The 17,876-nt window shown below is 34.2% G+C and overlaps 1 protein-coding gene across 2 annotated transcripts; it reads right to left on the bottom strand.

The window, feature by feature from the left end:
* Positions 1 to 6,555: 6,555 nt before the first annotated feature.
* LOC125212465 (ubiquitin carboxyl-terminal hydrolase MINDY-1-like) lies at positions 6,556 to 16,594 on the bottom strand. Of its 2 annotated transcripts, none has more exons than XR_007174679.1 (12): positions 16,365 to 16,594; positions 15,724 to 15,842; positions 15,460 to 15,566; positions 15,248 to 15,335; positions 13,247 to 14,174; positions 13,031 to 13,085; positions 12,866 to 12,947; positions 11,633 to 11,713; positions 10,544 to 10,648; positions 10,423 to 10,472; positions 7,761 to 7,870; positions 6,556 to 6,937 (listed from the first exon to the last, which is right to left on the bottom strand). XR_007174679.1 is itself a non-coding variant. In XM_048112648.1 (12 exons), exons 1-12 carry the CDS (start codon positions 16,510 to 16,512, stop codon positions 6,857 to 6,859), a joined length of 1,959 nt encoding a protein of 652 aa, XP_047968605.1. In that variant the 5' UTR covers positions 16,513 to 16,594; the 3' UTR covers positions 6,556 to 6,856. The 2 variants fall into 2 exon arrangements, 1 of the variants encoding a protein (XP_047968605.1); XM_048112648.1 differs by having other exon boundaries at positions 7,761 to 7,875.
* Positions 16,595 to 17,876: the final 1,282 nt, after the last annotated feature.

The raw sequence follows: 17,876 nt of genomic DNA, 5'->3' as shown, positions 1-17,876 counted from the left end.
TATAGAGCAAAAGACATTTTACTGATGGGAGAAAAAAATTCAATTTTGTCACTTTTTGTTGCCTTTTTTAATCTTTTGCTGTGAGTAGAGAGAAATATATAGAGAAGTTGGAGATGAAGAAAGAGGTGTGGAATGCCAGAAGAGGAGAGAGAGAGATGTGAGATGTCAGATAAAGATATCAATGATAAAGATGCATCAATGGCCTCCCTCCCAAAACAATTTTCATTTTGTGTGTTAAATCTAATTATTATTTACTATGTAAGAACATTTATGTGCAAGCAATAATAGTTCTCAATACTTTGACATGTTTGGTATGGAGAGTTATGGCCGTCAATTATATTCAATTTTAAATGTATAATTGAGATTAGGTTGTATTTTCTTTTCAATAACACCCATGTGCAAAATATCATACTACACATTGAATGTTTGAATGGTATCTGCAACACATACTTAATAAAGGTACCTCAAAAACGGTTTATATTGGTCACCACTTGCATCTGGAATAACGAATTCATTTATTTCATCATTAAAACTTAAAAAAATAGTAAATATGTATAATTTGCATAAGAAGAAGCAAAGTGCAATTTAGCATAAAATATCTAGTTAGAGACAATTGGTGTGATGTCAGAGCAGATGCTTAGACGTGAAACAAGTACTGTCTAGGACTGAATCAGGTGATATAGTCGATAATTTAAAATTAAATCGGCTAACTATTGTTTCTGATAGGGACATCTCATTTGATAATTAATTGGTGCAGAAGTCGTTTTAATACAAATATACTAAAGTAGAATAGTCTATTTAAACCCAATTTACTGTAGAAGAAAAATAAGGAGTAATTATTTTGTACACAAATAGAAGAAGGAAAGTGAAAAACTGGTCATTGAAAATAGCATTTTCCATCCCATATATAGTGCCAATGTATTTTCAAAGAAATCTGCAGTTACTTTTTAACCTGTGAGGGCCATAAATACCCAAGCATTAATACGTGTATGAAAAGGCCTTCAACTTTTCATTGAATATGCGCACGAGCTACAAATAAAGATAACCTTCGATTTATTTACAATTTGTCAAAAAAAAAAAAACTACTAGTTTAACTATGAATCTTAAAAAGTTAACTAAAAATGACGCAAGAAACATAAGTATGGTTTAGAATTTTTATTAGTTAATAGAGTAGTAATTTGAGTCAAATTTCTATAGGGCTTATATGCTAGTATGTGTCAGTGCGATAAATGTGTAAAGCTGCATACACAAAATTGTTTACCAAGACCAAAATCACTAGATCACCACCAACCCTAAACTGCACACAAAAAGATTTTCGAAATTGTTTTTTGGCGGAAAAACAATTAAATCACGTAAAACAACAAATATCAAACACAAGGCAAAAATACTACTGATTGACAAATTAACCCCGAAACAGAAAATTAATGAACAAACCAGATTAAAATCGCACAAACTACATGTACCTTTCTGAAGCCTTAAGAGAAGGTAGTCTGTCAATGCACAACTAAACTCAACATTAGTGTGATGTTGTCCGCTTTGGGCTCTCATGATTTGATATTGAGACATTTTTCGAAAAGATCTCATCCTAATGGAGTTGGGGTAAATGGAGTATAGGAGTATTATTTTTGCAACTTTACATTCTCTCCTATTGCTATTGAGATGATTTGCACCCAACATATATCAAATTTTTACCATATCATAATTGCAGAAAAAAAGAAGAGAAAAAGTAATGAAAATATATTTGCAATTGTAATTTGCTGAATATGTCCAAATCACTAAATATTTACTCGTGAAATCTTGGGATGAAGTATAAGTTCAATTAAATAAAACATGAATAATATAATTTGATCATTGCTTCTAAGATATGTTCTATATTGAAGTCCTTAGGCTTGAGTGGTGGACAAGGTGGAAGCACTTTCACTCCTCATTTCAAGCAAGAGATACATACACTGCAACAACATTAATCATCCAATTTTTTATAGTTTCATATACTCCACATTGTAAGAACTTAATTTGTTGTTGGTGCAGAACATTAAGGTGTCAGAGGAGAGGGTGCATTGTGACATATGCACTCTTTTAGATTCCAATAGGGTACATTGTACAGAGCAAGTTATGGAGAAGTAGTAAAATTTCAAAAGTCAACATAAAAACAAGGCTATTGAATTTGCAGTTTACAACATAAAATCTCACCTTTAAATTCTCTGCAGATACGGAGGGGAGACGACAACAGTAAACAGTCACGTTACTTATTTTTTCTTATCATGAAATTGGAAAACCATAATGAATTTTTTGTGTTTGGAATACATGTATGTTTCAAAATCGCATAGTCATGTTTTGGGGTCAAATTGAGAGATTTATGATGTGATTATGATATTGTGACTTAATTAATTATAATTAAATTTTAAATTGATTAAAGTAGATTAAAGAAATGGCTCTTTGGTCGGAGCCCATGTGACAATTAAAGTGTAAGAGTATCATCTTTGACATCCAAGGTATTTCGCTAGTTTTCTTCTACTTAATATCAGAATATGCATTGATACCATTACTCCATTAATGGTGAATTCAATTGCAAAATTAGATCAAACGTCGGAAATGAATAATGCAATAAGTAAGTTATTTATGCCTATTATGTTCAACTAAATTATAATTTTAACTTTTATTTTGGTTACATATCATTTGAGGATGGCATGAATTGACCCTAAAAATTTGTCAGTTTTGATAGTTAAATTGCAAATAATAATTACATAATGATGATACATAGTACATGTATAACTATGAGATAAATTTAATAGTTAGATCGCCACAAGATATGTCTAGCCAATCACAATTGCATAAATTACTTTTCCGTTTTCTCCTTTATTCTTCTTTTTTGCTATTGGAATTGACTAAACACAACAAGTATATCTACATCAAAATTCGTTAATAAACCTCACTTTTTCCCCATGGTTGAATCACTAGACTTTTACTCTAACCATGATGGTCTCTGAATAAGGAATTTTAATGACGGATTCTAGAGATATATCTACATCAGAATTCGTAAATAAACCTCTTTTTTTTAGTATATTTAGCTTGGATCTAAACGTGTAAATGCTAATTTAATTTACACGAAAAATGAAATTAACATGAAAAGTGATAAAGGTGGAGACGACAAACCAGCATTCAACAAAAGATCATCGTTTTGTATGGTCTACTACTATTTACATTTTCATCCATGTTGGTACCTTTTTGTCGTCGTCACTCACAATAAGTAAACATTAATTTAACTGGAAATAACTCACGTGGGACACATTTTCACCAGAAAATAAAATATAGTACTTCTACAAACAAACACTATAAGTTTTAATCTTTTCTGAAACCTACATATAAATTTTCTGTTTGACGTTATTTATTAGGATGTGAAATTTAACACTAATTGTTTGGTTTGAAACATCTTGTACTTACACACGTACTTGTGTTGAGTATTACATCATGTGATATTTTTCCTAGTAATTTAGAAGAGATGTTTGCAGTGTTGCACATAATTAAATGTGTCCAAATAGGTAGAATCATTTGTTTATTTATCATCAAAAAAATTGTTTTTGTTAAGAGCGAATTGATTTAAAGGGGAAAAAAGTGTGTGGACAATGAAATAAATATTGTGATATAAGAAAGTGAGGTGAGAGGTGCTATCAATGATGGTGGCACCTCCAACTTTCGGTTTCTCGCCAATACATTAGACTTCCTACCAAACAATATATGCGTAATTAGTGTAGACTTTATGGGGTCCATCTCATTTTCAAAAACAAAATTAAATATTTCACCAATAATAATATCATAATACTAACCAAATTATGAGAAAGAGTTATATGAATTTTACAAAATGGTAAATTCTTGTAATTGTACTAGTATAATTTATGCAAAATTTATAATTCATTGTTACAAACTTATGAGAGTTTAAAATTGTATGAAATCCAAGTAAACGTATAAGTCTTTTTAATTCCTAAAGTCTAATTTTTTCATTTTTAAAAAAAAATTTGGTTTGACTTGCTTGTGATGTTAGTACTACCTTTCTAATTTTGAATTGTACGTACGTATATTAATTTACACAACTAACTATTTCAGCGATGCCCATATTGCATTATTGTGGTCGCCCCATGATTAGACTATCTGCCGTTGTCTTTCTTTATTTAATTTTTGGAGCTTAATAATTTCGGAATTATTTTGATATTGCTCTGGGACTTGTGTGTATGATTTCTTGGGTAATGTGTTGTGTAATTCCTCGTAGGGCTATAGGGTTTAATCGAACGTTGGGGAACTCCACTATCATGCTGGACAAATTCAAGAAGTTGTGTAATTGTAGTATGATGGATCAACCTTATTTTTTGTGGCTTAAGGATGGCTTATGCTTGGTGATTTATCCGTTAGGCTTGTGTGAATCTCTTTTGAATTTTAATGTGAACTTTTGAAGCTGCATGCGATGCGAATTGAATTTCTTTTCTGTATAGCTGTATAAATAATGAAGGGATGAGATGGTTAAAAGATGAGTATGAGATAGAATTGCAGATGACATAATCATTCTAAACTTAGTTGGTTAATATATATATATATTTTTATTATAATTGATAACGTATCAATAAAATTAAAACATTATAATAAATAAATATTGATATAAATATAAATGTAAACGTGAGATTCCAATTTAGTCTTTTTAAGTTTTTATTAGGACTAGGTCAACTAATTAGCCTACCTTTTTTATGTCGAGTCAAACTTAATAAAAGTCTAATAATAATAATAATTGTCATGGTATAGATTGAATTGAAGAACTCATTTCAAAAGATAAGTTATTAGGAGAGGGAGTTTATTTGTTCTATAGACCTAACATTAATTGTCCTTCACAATCGATATTTTGGAACATTAGAGAGTATAACTTTATGCAAATCGAATGAACAAAAGATCATAAACGACACGAGGAGATTACGTGGTTCGATAACAATTGACCTTCCCTCACGACCAGTCATTATTGATCACAATTGGTTCTTTGCTAGGTGACATCACCATTCCATGAGCCACTACTCTAGGTTCTCATTGATCACTACATTGGTCACAACTGATTCTTTGTCAGACCACCACTCCAAGTCGAATCCTAAACACCCTTGTTGGTCACAACCATATTGGTTACAATTCTCTCTGCATGCAATCACTCCTAGTCATTTGAGCTCTCAATGGGAACAAAAGAATTCATTCCAAAAGATAACATACTAGGAGAAAGAGTTCATTTGGTCAACAAACGTCAAATGCATATAAGTTGTCTCACAACCAATATGGTACATTAGAGTCTATATCATTCCACTAACATAGTAATACTCTATATGTTCCTTAAAAATAGTCCAATTCTATTTTTAGCAATTTATTCTCTTTAATTAGGTTTGACATCATTCTCCACTAACACTGTAATTATTTTTTTTTTTCTGTTATATTTTATCAATTATGCATTAAAATTTGTGTCATTCCAAATATATAGTATTTTATAGGAACGAGGGTTATATAAATTGATTCAACTTGTCACTTTTGTTTTGTGTAATAAAATCTTTCCGAGCTCCTATATATTAGATTTATTATCAAATCGGGTTCTACTACACGATTAATAATACTAGCAATCCTTGTAGACTAATTAACACCGCCCAAAATATATAGTTGCAAAAAAGCTCACATTTTCAAATATATTGAAGCATGGCATAGTTAGCTATGCATTCTCAGTGTTATCTACATGAGCAGTTAAGCGTAAAACATAATACTGATACTACAACATTTCACAATTTATTATTTAGATCTATCTAAGTTATAATGTGACTTATTCTTCTAAGGAATGACTAAAATATAGTACTAGTACAATTATGTAATTATGAATCCGCCAATCATTCTACAATATAGAAAATGGATATCATGTTCGTATTATATAATCAACAGAAAATAGCTAGCAAATAAATCCAGTTACAAAATTACTTGAAGACAGATTTTTTTACCTATACTGGAAGCATGTTTTTCAATATACAAACCAACATATTAGACGGTTAGGATCATACAATTCCACCACGCTCAAGCTTGGTGATTTCTGCGGCAAGAAACTGCTAAAATGGGCTCTTTGGAGCTCCTCACATGCTCCCGGCCTCCACACGAAGCCGTGAAGTACATTAGCGAAGTGGCAGCCTTCACTCTCCGTGAAGAGAACCTCAAATTCTTCGCGAACCACGCTCGCCAATGGAGAGAAGAAAGCTGGCCTGATGAGCTGACGAGGCATGATAGTTATATCTGTACGGAGTAGAGAATGAAGGAGACGACGATGCCACCTCTGACTGTGCTTCCACAGAGAGGAAGGCACCTCTAATTACTAAGTAGGAGACTTGCTGCAAAACCAAGAGGAATTAGCCATATAGGCTCAGGCTGGGGAGTTCACCTCCCAAAATCCAAAGTTATTAAAGCCTAATGAGCCTATTTTCTAGCATCATTTTATCTGTGTAACGAATAGTAATAGCACTAGAATATATTGTGAAACATGATATTTAGGAGAAAAAAAGATCCAGCAAATTTTTGGTCAGTCCTTTGAACAATAGTATAATTGTGTACGTATCTGAAATATACAGAAGTTGAGCTTTAAACCACCTTCAAAATCCTTAAGAATCCATTAGCATATGGATCTTTATGACTAAACTGAGAAAATCAATGGCTGCAAATTTATGAGTTCAAATTTACAGCAGAGATTTACAAAAATGGAATTTCTGATTAGCTTTACACACATGGGGCTATGAACCAGGTAAGCTGCACACACAAGAGATAGTTGTAGCATTCACATAACTTGACTGAAACCAGCTTAAAGTATTCACATGATGGCACACTTCTCTTTCGATTTGGACTCCTGCTTAGTTGAGGAAGGCGTGTGTTTCCCGCTGTTGTGTGAAACCTGCAATGATATGGAGGTTAGAACAATACTTCCGCTATCAACTATTCAAAGTGTAAAACAATGCTCCATATTGATTGGATGGTGACTAGGATAGAAAGCCTCAACATAGACATGCTAGTATTTTGAAATTGAGTACAAAGCAAGTTGGATAGGTGATGCAGAAAGTGCCTCATCCGTTACTTATGATTCAAAAAGTAGCGGAACAAACACAAACGCAGGTAAGAAGGAAATTTCCTAGATTCTCTATTGAATACATGAAGAATTGGAGAAGGAAAAACAAAACCTAGCTTTTCATTTTATCAAAATCAAACCATAGAATACATAAAGAAATCTCTGTATAGACAAACTAAACAAGCCAAGCCCGTAAACTGAATCAAAAGACATAAATAACCCTAAACTAAAAGTAATCATCTTTTGGATAGGGTCATAAGTTTAGCTAAGTTCCATACAAATCAAACTATCAACCTGGCAGATCCTTAAGTTGGGCAGTGGAGATTAGTCAGAGATTGGGAGACAGATGATTATGGCAGTTAATAGTCAATATGACCCCCTTTGGTTAAGAAAGTTTATATACTAGCCTAAATAATTTAACATTATGGTTTTCCACCCATAGTTATCCCATATCAGAGAATCAAATCTAATAAAAGGAACTACTTGCTACAGGGAAGAATCTTCAAACAGTAAACTATGGTTACTATTGAGTTGTGCAATATTTCAACAAAACTTCACTGAATATCACAGAATTATCATTTAGATGTGGATGAACCAATTCCAGAAAATATGAGATCAATGCACAGCACATTGATTGCTTCAAAACAACTACCTGAGGATCCGTGGCCAGCCCTGAATCACTAGCAACAGTGGAGTGTACTGATCGCTGAGGTTGTTGTTGCTCAAATTCCTGTTGTTGAAGAGCTATTGCCAATTGCAAATCTGAACTGCCAAACATAAAAATAGCATAAAGTCATTCATACAACATCAGAAATCAGAAATAGAATAATGAGATGATACATGTAGGCTAAAGATAGAAAAACGTTGAAGGAAATTATATTAAGTAATGGCATGACAGCAGTAATTATCTTAATTGCTGCATGGAGTGGTGCTGAGTAATGGAGCATCAGTTACTGATTAGTCGGAAATAAATGTGATATAATATATTAGAATACTACTCCCTCCGTCCACCATTAGGAGTCTCATTTATGGGCGGCACGGGTTTTAAAGAAATGTTAAGAAAAGTGGGTGAAAAAAAGTTAGTGGAATAGGGTCCTATTTGTATATATTAGTTTTAAATGAAATGTGAGTGGAATGAGAAGTGTAATGTGAGACCCAATTACCATTTATGGTAAAAGTGAACCGGGACTCCTATTCGCGGACGGACTAAAATGAAAAAACGGGACTCCTATTCGCGGACAGAGGGAGTATTATTTACGTTTCTTTTAGTTATTGTTATAACTAATTGCTAGAGTCTTGGTAAACCTAATTTGCATGGGCTTGGGTTCATTACCATTAGTAGTTTCGTTGCTAGGTTTTCAGATTATTATAAGTACTTTGAAACAGCACTCTTTAAGTTGTAGAGTTTCTTCAAGTTTGTTTCAGTTTCATCGTTTCTTCTCACACAAACCCCCTTAACTCTTTCAATTTGTGAGATGGGCGCGGTATTGAATAACCAAGTGGAAGAGATAGAGAATGATGTTGAAGATTTGAAGGGCCTTATCGCGGAGGTTCAAGCAAACCAGGCAGTGCTCGATGCCAACGTTCGCGCCATATTGGCAAAGCTGTCGATCAGTGAAGCTTCTTTCAACGGCAATGATTCCGGGGGAGAGAACTTGCGGGAACATAAAACTTCGCCGCCGCAGAAGATAGATTTGCCCACTTTCGATCGCTCCAATGCCGAGGCGTGGCTCATCCGAGCTGAGCAGTTTTTTCTGGTGCACGAAATACCAGTGACAAACAGGGTGAAGTATGCCCTGGGAGCCATGTCGGGGCCAGCGGTTGCATGGATGCTATTGTTGTTGCGTCTACATCCCCAGCTTACCTGGCAACAATTCAAGCAGGAGATATTGGTGCGTTTTGGCAATGTGTCTGCCTTCAATGAGTATGAGGCTCTTAAGAATACCACACAAACCAGCAGCCTGGAGCAATATATATCTGCATTCGAAAGTAAAATGGCACGGCTTAAGGAATTTTCAGAAGCGGAATGTGTGGCGTACTTTTTAGCAGGATTGAAGAATTCATTGCGTGCCCAGATGCATCCGATGATCAATAAATATTCAGTGGCAATCGAGGAGGCCCGGAAAGTGGCCCGCGCCACACAGCCTAACGTGTATACATCATATCCTGGTGTGTATACATCATATCCTGGTGTGTATACACCATATCCTGATGTGTATGCACCATATCCTAATGTGTGCACCATATCCTAATATGTATGCACCATATCAGATGTGGATTGCGTCAATGCCAGCAGCATAGAGTCAGGTCTATAGTCTTTAGTTTATGTTTCTCGTGTCATGTTATTTTAGTTTATATTTTCAAAGAGAGTCTAGTAGGATTAGTTTATGATTCATTGTTGAGTAGGAGTCTATGGTTGGTAATAAATACTATATGGAGGTTAGAAAGAGAGTGTCAGAGTCTTGAGTTGTAGCAGGCCTCTTTGGAGGACTGAAGTTGCTGAATTTAGTTTGTTAAATTCCTGTTTCAGTTTGTCAAAAATTGATCATCTGGTATGCAATATATTTCCTGTTATTCATTCCATCGAATAGTCTGTGTACAACATATTCATTCAGTATTTTTGCTGTCCTGATCGACTTCTAACACATCCACCCTTGTCCTACCCACGACCAAACCTTGCCACCAGTTTTTCCCTGTCCGCCTTTAACTGGCCACAATTCTACACTGACATCCCAGCATACAGCCTCAAGACAGATGCCGAGGACATCTTCTCCCACCTAAATGCAGACTGCCATTTGAGGATACGAGCACGGCAATGGACGTACCTGGTGAGCAGCCGGCATCTAGAGCCTTGAGGACAAGGCTGTTAGTGCGGAGGGAAGGAGCAATTGATAGCATGTGGTGCATAAGTGAATTAGTCAGATTATGATTTATAAACTAAGTTCTTTTTACTATTGTTATTAATGTTGGATTTTTGTTAGTAGGCGAAGCCAATTTGCATGTGGATCCGTAAATAGGGCTTCATTGCTATGTTTTCAGTATCACAGATTGAGTATCTTGGGACATACTGTAGTGGCCTCTTTTGATGGGGCATTTTTTCTCAATTTCATCTCACCTTCCCACATACCTTAACACTACCAAAATGATATGAAAATACATGTCAAACTAGATACCATCCGATTCTCAAGTACTACTGATTTAACTAATATTAGTACTATCTTTCTAGTGATGTGTAACAGACGGAATCATTTCATCTGTTCCTATCAGTAAGCTGAACAAAATAAGCTAGCTATCAATAAAGTTAGAAAAATTACTTGATATTGGAATTTGATTGAGCTACACTATCAATGCTAGCTATATAGTCCTGCAAAACAAAGTTGTGGCTTAGTGTAGTAGTCATACATTTCATAAACCAGAAATACGAGAACTACATACAGCCGTACTGGACATGGCATTCTGCTCATCCCAGGTCACGTTGGAAGGATCATCCATCTTGAAATCCTTAAAGTTTCCCATCACGTACACAGTATCACCATTCACCTAGTCGAAGGAGAGAATTACAAGATCTAAATCACAAAAAGCAGACCTGAAAACCAAATGATGTCCTCTATACAAGAGTAAAGCCCATTTAATAGCCAGAGTGTATTTATGTATGTTTTTGGATACATTTCTCGAGACTACATTAAATTAGAGAGAGGGAGAGGGAGACAAGAATATACAATAAAAGAAATGCATATCCACCTATAAGAGTCTACACTTCATCTTAACAGCCTCTGGTTGTAATCTATCGTGGAAGTTCCAATATTAACATTATCAGAATAAAAATTTGCTTACTATTATGGAGAGAATTAACACACTTCCGAACAGTCATGAATCTCTGAACTTAATAAAAGGTATATTACCATTTGTCAAGTTACAACTTGATTGTGGGGAAATTTGAAAAATAAAACTGCTGATAACCTTTCAACAATTTTTCAAAAATGTCACTGGATCAAAATTCCAACATTCGGTTTCTGACTTGGCATGTCAGAGCCCCTCATGTAAATCCATTTTTAAAATTGGATACACATTTATACATAGATTCCAGCGTGCCAAATAAACTTTCATGACATTTTATAAAATTACTGCATAATAATCCTTGTTATACCTGTGATATTCCCATGAGTACCATAAATTACGTCAAACAGCTGAACCGTATACTCGATATTCTGTCTACTTAAGCTGAGACAGTTATATCTAAAACATGCCCTCGTAAAAAATATCAATACATTCTGGAGAACACCTGAAACAGCCTAGATGTTATCTAATTTCCATAACTGCATCAAGAGTGCTCCCTAATCACACCCATGATGTCAAATTTAGAAAGGCGGAGGAAGTAATTTTATTCCACCAATAGATTATCTTCTTAGGGACTTTGATTGTCCAAGCACGATAATCACTTACATGCTTTTATATTATCCACTGAAATGAGACCATCAACTGTAAAATAATTCAATTAAAATATACACTAGACAAGATTCTTACCTCATTAAGTTTTTCCCATACTAAATCTGGCTGATTTATGTAACCTTGGTCTGTTGCCAATATATACAAGTCACCTTCATACTGCAAACAACCAAATATTAGCTTCAAAGCCAACACCAAAATAGCAAGACTCATTGTTAGTACTATTCTAAACCCAATGGAAAAAAGTGGAAAAAGAGAAACTACATATTTTAAACCTCAAAAGAAATGGGAAAAAAATTAAAATAGGAATTTTCGGATCACTTACTTAAGGAAAATTTCAATTTTGGGGGTTAACTTGAAAAGAAGGTTCCATAAAAGGGAACTATTTTTTGTATTCTATAAATGGAAAAACGCCAATCTCATTGGTGTTCTTAAAGATTGGCGTTTTTCCATTTATAGAATACAAAAAATGAGATTGGCGTATTTAAGTTTAACATAGTTCATCAAAAAACGTGAATGTTGAGTTTGCCCAAGTGGTTTGGTCGATGGTCCTAGGTGTTGTGTGATAGGCTTCAGCCTGAGTTCGAAGTCTTTATTTTTTTACGAAATATGTTAAATTTAAACACGTCACTTTAAAAATGACAATGAGATTGGCGTATTTCCATTTATAGAATATAGAAAAAATGGTTCCCTTTTATGGAACCTTCTTTTTTAAATGACTCCATCATCCGGTCCCCATTAAATGTCTCATATTTCCTTATTTGGACTATCCACAATAAATGTCTCATTTCACTTTTACTATTTATACTAAGTGGACCTCACATTTTACTAACTCATTCTACTCACGATTATTAAAAAACTAATATATAAAAGTAAGGTCCACATTCTACTAACTTTTTTCACCCACTTTCACAGAGTCAAACAATTTCTTAAAACTCGCACCGGTCAAATATGTGATATTTAATGGGGACCGAAGGGAGTGACCCCAAAATCGAAATTTTTCCCTTACTTAAAGCATCAGAAGTCTGAAATCATGTGTATGCAAATACATGCACTAGATGATCCCCTCGCTAGGGTCAATGCATGACCTGGGATCCCTTATCTTAATTCAAAAGGTTCACGGATTTAGTAAATTCTCGTCCAATTGAAATTAGCTATAAAGACTAACCAACCATATTTTGCCTTCGGTGAGTTTCCACGCAAGTGAGGAATAACACTAAGTAGACAAGTAAGCTACTCCTAACTCCTAAGAGATGCCAGTATGATTGCCAATAGAGAAAATATAAAATGTAGGCATCATAACATACTAACCTTAAACATAGTATTGAAGTGATTATTTCTGAAAAAAACACACAGCTCACGTTCCTTCACTTTATCTAGTAAGCAAAATAGGCTGCAAAGACAACCAACACTCAAATCCTTTGGAAGCCATAAAAGCCAAGAAAGAACCACACAGCAGAATTTCATTAAACTTACCCATAAATAGTCAACTGACTAGCACTGTTCTTCATGAAGTTCCTGATTAGTTCTCCTAATACGTACAATAGGGTAGATAAATTCATTAGCAAGAATGTACTGCACATGAAAACAAATATATAAAGTAACAAGGCAGATTCTAGCTTTATCCTCAATGGAAACAGTTAAAAGAATTAATCAATAAAAAAATATATGTCATTCACTCAGAGACTTAACCTTGTGTGATAGATATTCTCTCCGTAGAGTCACCCTCATTAACACAACCACTATCCCCTTGTTTGGCAAGAACCATCTCACCCTCATAAATGGGCTCTTGATTTTGACAGACTGCAGTTCCTGATTCCATTATACACTCTTCCCCTTCGTACATGGGTTCACTGACATCAATACCTGAATTGAGGACAGGACTAAAGGTGTCATGTACTGTGCCACTTGATGAACCTAAATCTGCAGAAGCAGTCAACAAGCTTGGTAATTCTCCAGCTGTACAATCATTTGTGCAATTACTTTGTTCATCCTGGTCTGAAGTGGAAGTGAATTTATTTTCAACATGTTCACAGGCATACAAACATTCACTATTCCTGGGTTCATCAAGACAGTGACTAGAAGATGAAGGAACTTCTTCTAAAGAGAGAGTTCCATCAGCATGTTTACTATTCCTGGGTTCATCAACTGCACTTCCACAAGATCTTTTAAATTCATCATCATGTACAAAATTGTCGCTGTCATTAGAAATTAATGCCCCATCCTTTACAGTTTCACCAGAAACATGATTTCCCACTGGTTCTGAACATATCAACACTTCAGACTTCCCCATATGTTCACTATCAGTATCTACAGCTAAACTGGCCATTGCTGAACTAAGCATTTCAGTCTCTGATAACTTCAAGACTCTCAAGACTTCTCCTTCTTCTTCCATATCTCCCTTTTTCATACTTCGGGGTGAATCAGTGAAGGATTGGCTTCTTGAAAGACTAGGAGAAGGAATTCCAAGAACTGCAGTTGTCGCAGCAACAAAATCTACACTATCTTCTTCTAGATTCTCATTCTCTTCACACTCCATAGCTTGTGTTTCCAAAGAAACAAGCTCACTCATGAGAGAGTTATATGATTTTGAGCCAATAGCATCAGCAGTTTCAATATCCTGAAACACAGAAACAATCCAAAACATAAGTAGATGATCTTGAGATATGTAGAAGATTGATTGGAAAGTTTATCTATCTTAGTGTGACACATCCTGATATTTCTTATCCTTTAAGTGTGGTGAGAAAATTATATGTCATTACTAGCTTTTGATCACTCGAGGGTGGTAGAGCAGATTCTGTGCTACTTAAAAGGGAGTGTGGCATGGAATCCCATATAGTGACCATGGTCTTAATAAGATTGATTTCATTTACTTAAAGGCATAAAGGGAGAACCTGGTGTGGAATAGGTTGTTGTGACCATGGTCATTATAAGATTGGATGTTTCTTAGATGCTGATTAGGTAGGGCCAAATGAATATCAAAGATCCACTTCATAATATTGTCTTTCTCTGGAGGTAATTTGATTTTGTGGAAAAGCAAGAAATAAAATGAGATTTCATGCTCAAGAACTAAGTAAGAAAAGCAAGCTATGACCAAATCTGTGCAAAATAGAATGGATACATCAATTTCTCAGTAAAGTGGGTTTGACATTCATAAGCTAAGTTGTAGTGTGACAATCAGATTGTTCTTCAAATTGCATGTAACCTGATCTTTTTATGAGCAAACAAAACATATTGAGGTTGATATTAAGTTTGTTCATAAGAAGATTCAACAATGAATGATTTCTAGTGAGGAACAATGGGGAGACAGTCTCACAAAGGCTCTGGATGGGGTTAAAGCTGATCATCTATTATCTTTGTAACAAGCTAGGGATGATTAATATCCATGCTCCTAGTTTGAGAGGGACTGTAAGAATTGTGCATACGGTAAATTTATATTGGGTTTTTTAAATCATACAATTGATCGAAAATGTAGATGTTTGTATGTGATGAAAAGAAGCATTCAATATGCAATTCTCAAATAAATTTTCAGTCTCTTGAGACACCCTCTAACTAATGCTTTGGTAATATGTCATTTAGGGACTACGAGACTGAATCCCACGATTTTACTCCGGCGTGATCATACACACAGTGCCCAAAATAAAAACATTAGAAACTGAAAATTCTTGCAGTGATAAGCCAAAAATTTGAAACCTGTGGATCAACAATCCATCCATGGTAAAGTGGGATATCCAGTAAATCAAATATTGCACATTCTGGAGTGAACTCAAAATCATCATTTCTGAAAATTCAGACATACATTTATCAGAATATATCTAGCAACATGTGATTATATATTAGTAGTGTTAACCTCTGAGATATGAAAAATGAAAACCAGAAAACTATTAACAAGAAACCTAATCCACCTTCTGAATTTTATGTTCACATCAATGCCAGTTGTGAGCCTAGGAAGTAAATCAATAGCATCAGTAATATTCTGCTGCTGATTCTTAACATAGCCAGCATCTTTGTTCTGTCACAACTCACAACATTAACAAACTCAAGTTAGCTGAGATCAAAACAGGTCCGGTTTCGAAGAAATATGGGATCGTATGCAAAGGAAGATCATATTGTATGAACAATGCAACCTAATCTATTGATGAAAAAGGAGTGGACAAGAAAGAAATTACATCAATTTTACTGTTCGAATTAATCAACCGGTCAGCAACCAGAGACAGCAATTTATCCTGTGAAACCTCTGGCGTATCCAGACTCAAACTCAAACTGTTCTTTAGGGAGAGAACATTACCTATTACAAAAATACATTAAATGAGTTAGTAGGAGAGAAACTGCAGTCAACTAAGGTGACAATTGCATAAAAATCAGAACGGTTGTCACGATGGCATCAGTGCATTTGGTTGAATAACAAAACTCATAGAGCTATATCACTATCAAATGTAAATACAAAACCCCAGCCACTATGAAATTGTTACTAGAAGCCTACAAGAAACTCAGTGCAGATTCAGATCACTAAGAAGACAGCTACAGTTAATCGAATTTGTTTCCTCTATATAGCCTAAAAATTTCACTACACACAATTGATATAGCAATGCCTTGAAATTGTTACTGATACTCTTTATATCACTTTCTCCAATGTGATATTGAAGAGCAATATCTACACTTTAAACATTCCATTGGTCAAAAACTCTCTTCAGTCTGTGTTACATTCACATTATATCACCAAAGAAATTGAACCATCTCAGATTCGTCCGAAAATGTTGAATTTGTGGCATGAATAAAGAAAGGGCTAGATGTAGAAAGAAGGGCGTACATATAGAGAGGAGAGGGCAGGGGCCATTATTGTTTTGGAGAATGATGGGAGCTGTTCGGTCGAAGAATTCAATGACTTTGGTCTTGTACACAATCTCATCCAGCGGCGTGGCGGAGGTGGATGGTGGCAATGTAGAAGAAGAATCCATATGGAAATGCTTCTGAATCTTGAACAAGTCTTCTTTTTGTGTGTAATAAAAACAAATGTCGAATTGCAGGAAAATAGAGGGCTTGCCTTGCTCTCTCTTCTCCCGGGAAACTAAAATGGAAAGAATATTCCATACTTAAATATTCCATTATGAACATAATTATTCTTAAAATGTATCTAATGTTCTATATGTTTCAAGAGGGGCGTGTTATATTGCTAACTATTTAAATTGCTAATTCTGCTAACTCATCAATATAGTGTATTAAAAATATCAATACGGTGACATCAATATGTCAACGCATAATATCAACACATTATATTGAAGTTCAACAAAATTATTTGTTGACATTTTAATGTCATCGTGCTGACATTTTCAATACACTGCGTTGATGAGTTAGCAAGTTAGCAACTTAAGAAAGTTAGCAATTGATTACACCCCTATTTCAAGAGATGTCATATTTTTTTGGATCTTTATAATTTGAATCATTTTTTTTATAAAAAAATATTATTCATTCTCGTACTTTATTTCTTTTTACTCATTTCTCTAATTCAATCTTTAAACATCTGTTGCGCCTATAAAAAAACGTCTCAACTATCTTGAGAGTCGTGACTAAAAAAGTACCTTCATTATTCAATTAATTTTTGTCTATTTCTTTTTAGTTCTTTTCCTTTTTTGGAGATGGATAGTGAGATTTCTTTTGATTTGTCAAAACTCCTTAATAATCTATCCATCCCATAAAAATAAGAATACTTTTAATTTTTTTGCATCCCATAAATATATCTCATTTATATTTATGGAAAATTTTATCAAACTCATTATCCATATATATATCAACTTATTATAATTTATAATACAGGTAAATTTTCATAAAATTAATATATTAATTTTTTTAGAAAACGTAGATTGCGGTCATTTGTATTACTACTAAATATTGGAAACACAAAATATGATTAATATTCTACTTAAGAAGCAATTATGACTACACTACCGACTAACTAATTACATGTACAAGAAAAATAGTGTATATCCAAACTTGCATATGTAAGCAAACGAACTCTATAGTTTAAACCACAGCACCCCTATAAAACATACTGATAGCGATAATATTTGTCAAAACATACTGATAATAGTATTTGTTTTAACATGTTACACCTCTGTCTTTACTAATATTCCAATTCTAATAGCACCATTTTCTCCCAAAGTAAACCATAAAGACTCAAATTTTTTGACCAAATATAAAATAAAGATAATGCTGAAAATTTATTTCTGACTAAATATAACACAAAAATAATTCTTAAATTTTATTTGTTCTTTGCTCATTGGAATGTGATTTTGACCAAATGTGAAATAAAGATAACTACTGA

This window comes from Salvia hispanica, chromosome 3, assembly GCF_023119035.1.
Source record: "Salvia hispanica cultivar TCC Black 2014 chromosome 3, UniMelb_Shisp_WGS_1.0, whole genome shotgun sequence".
NCBI classification, from domain to species: Eukaryota; Viridiplantae; Streptophyta; class Magnoliopsida; order Lamiales; family Lamiaceae; genus Salvia; species Salvia hispanica.
Note: the sequence above shows the minus strand (reverse complement) of the source record. Positions and strands in the feature narration are given on the sequence as shown.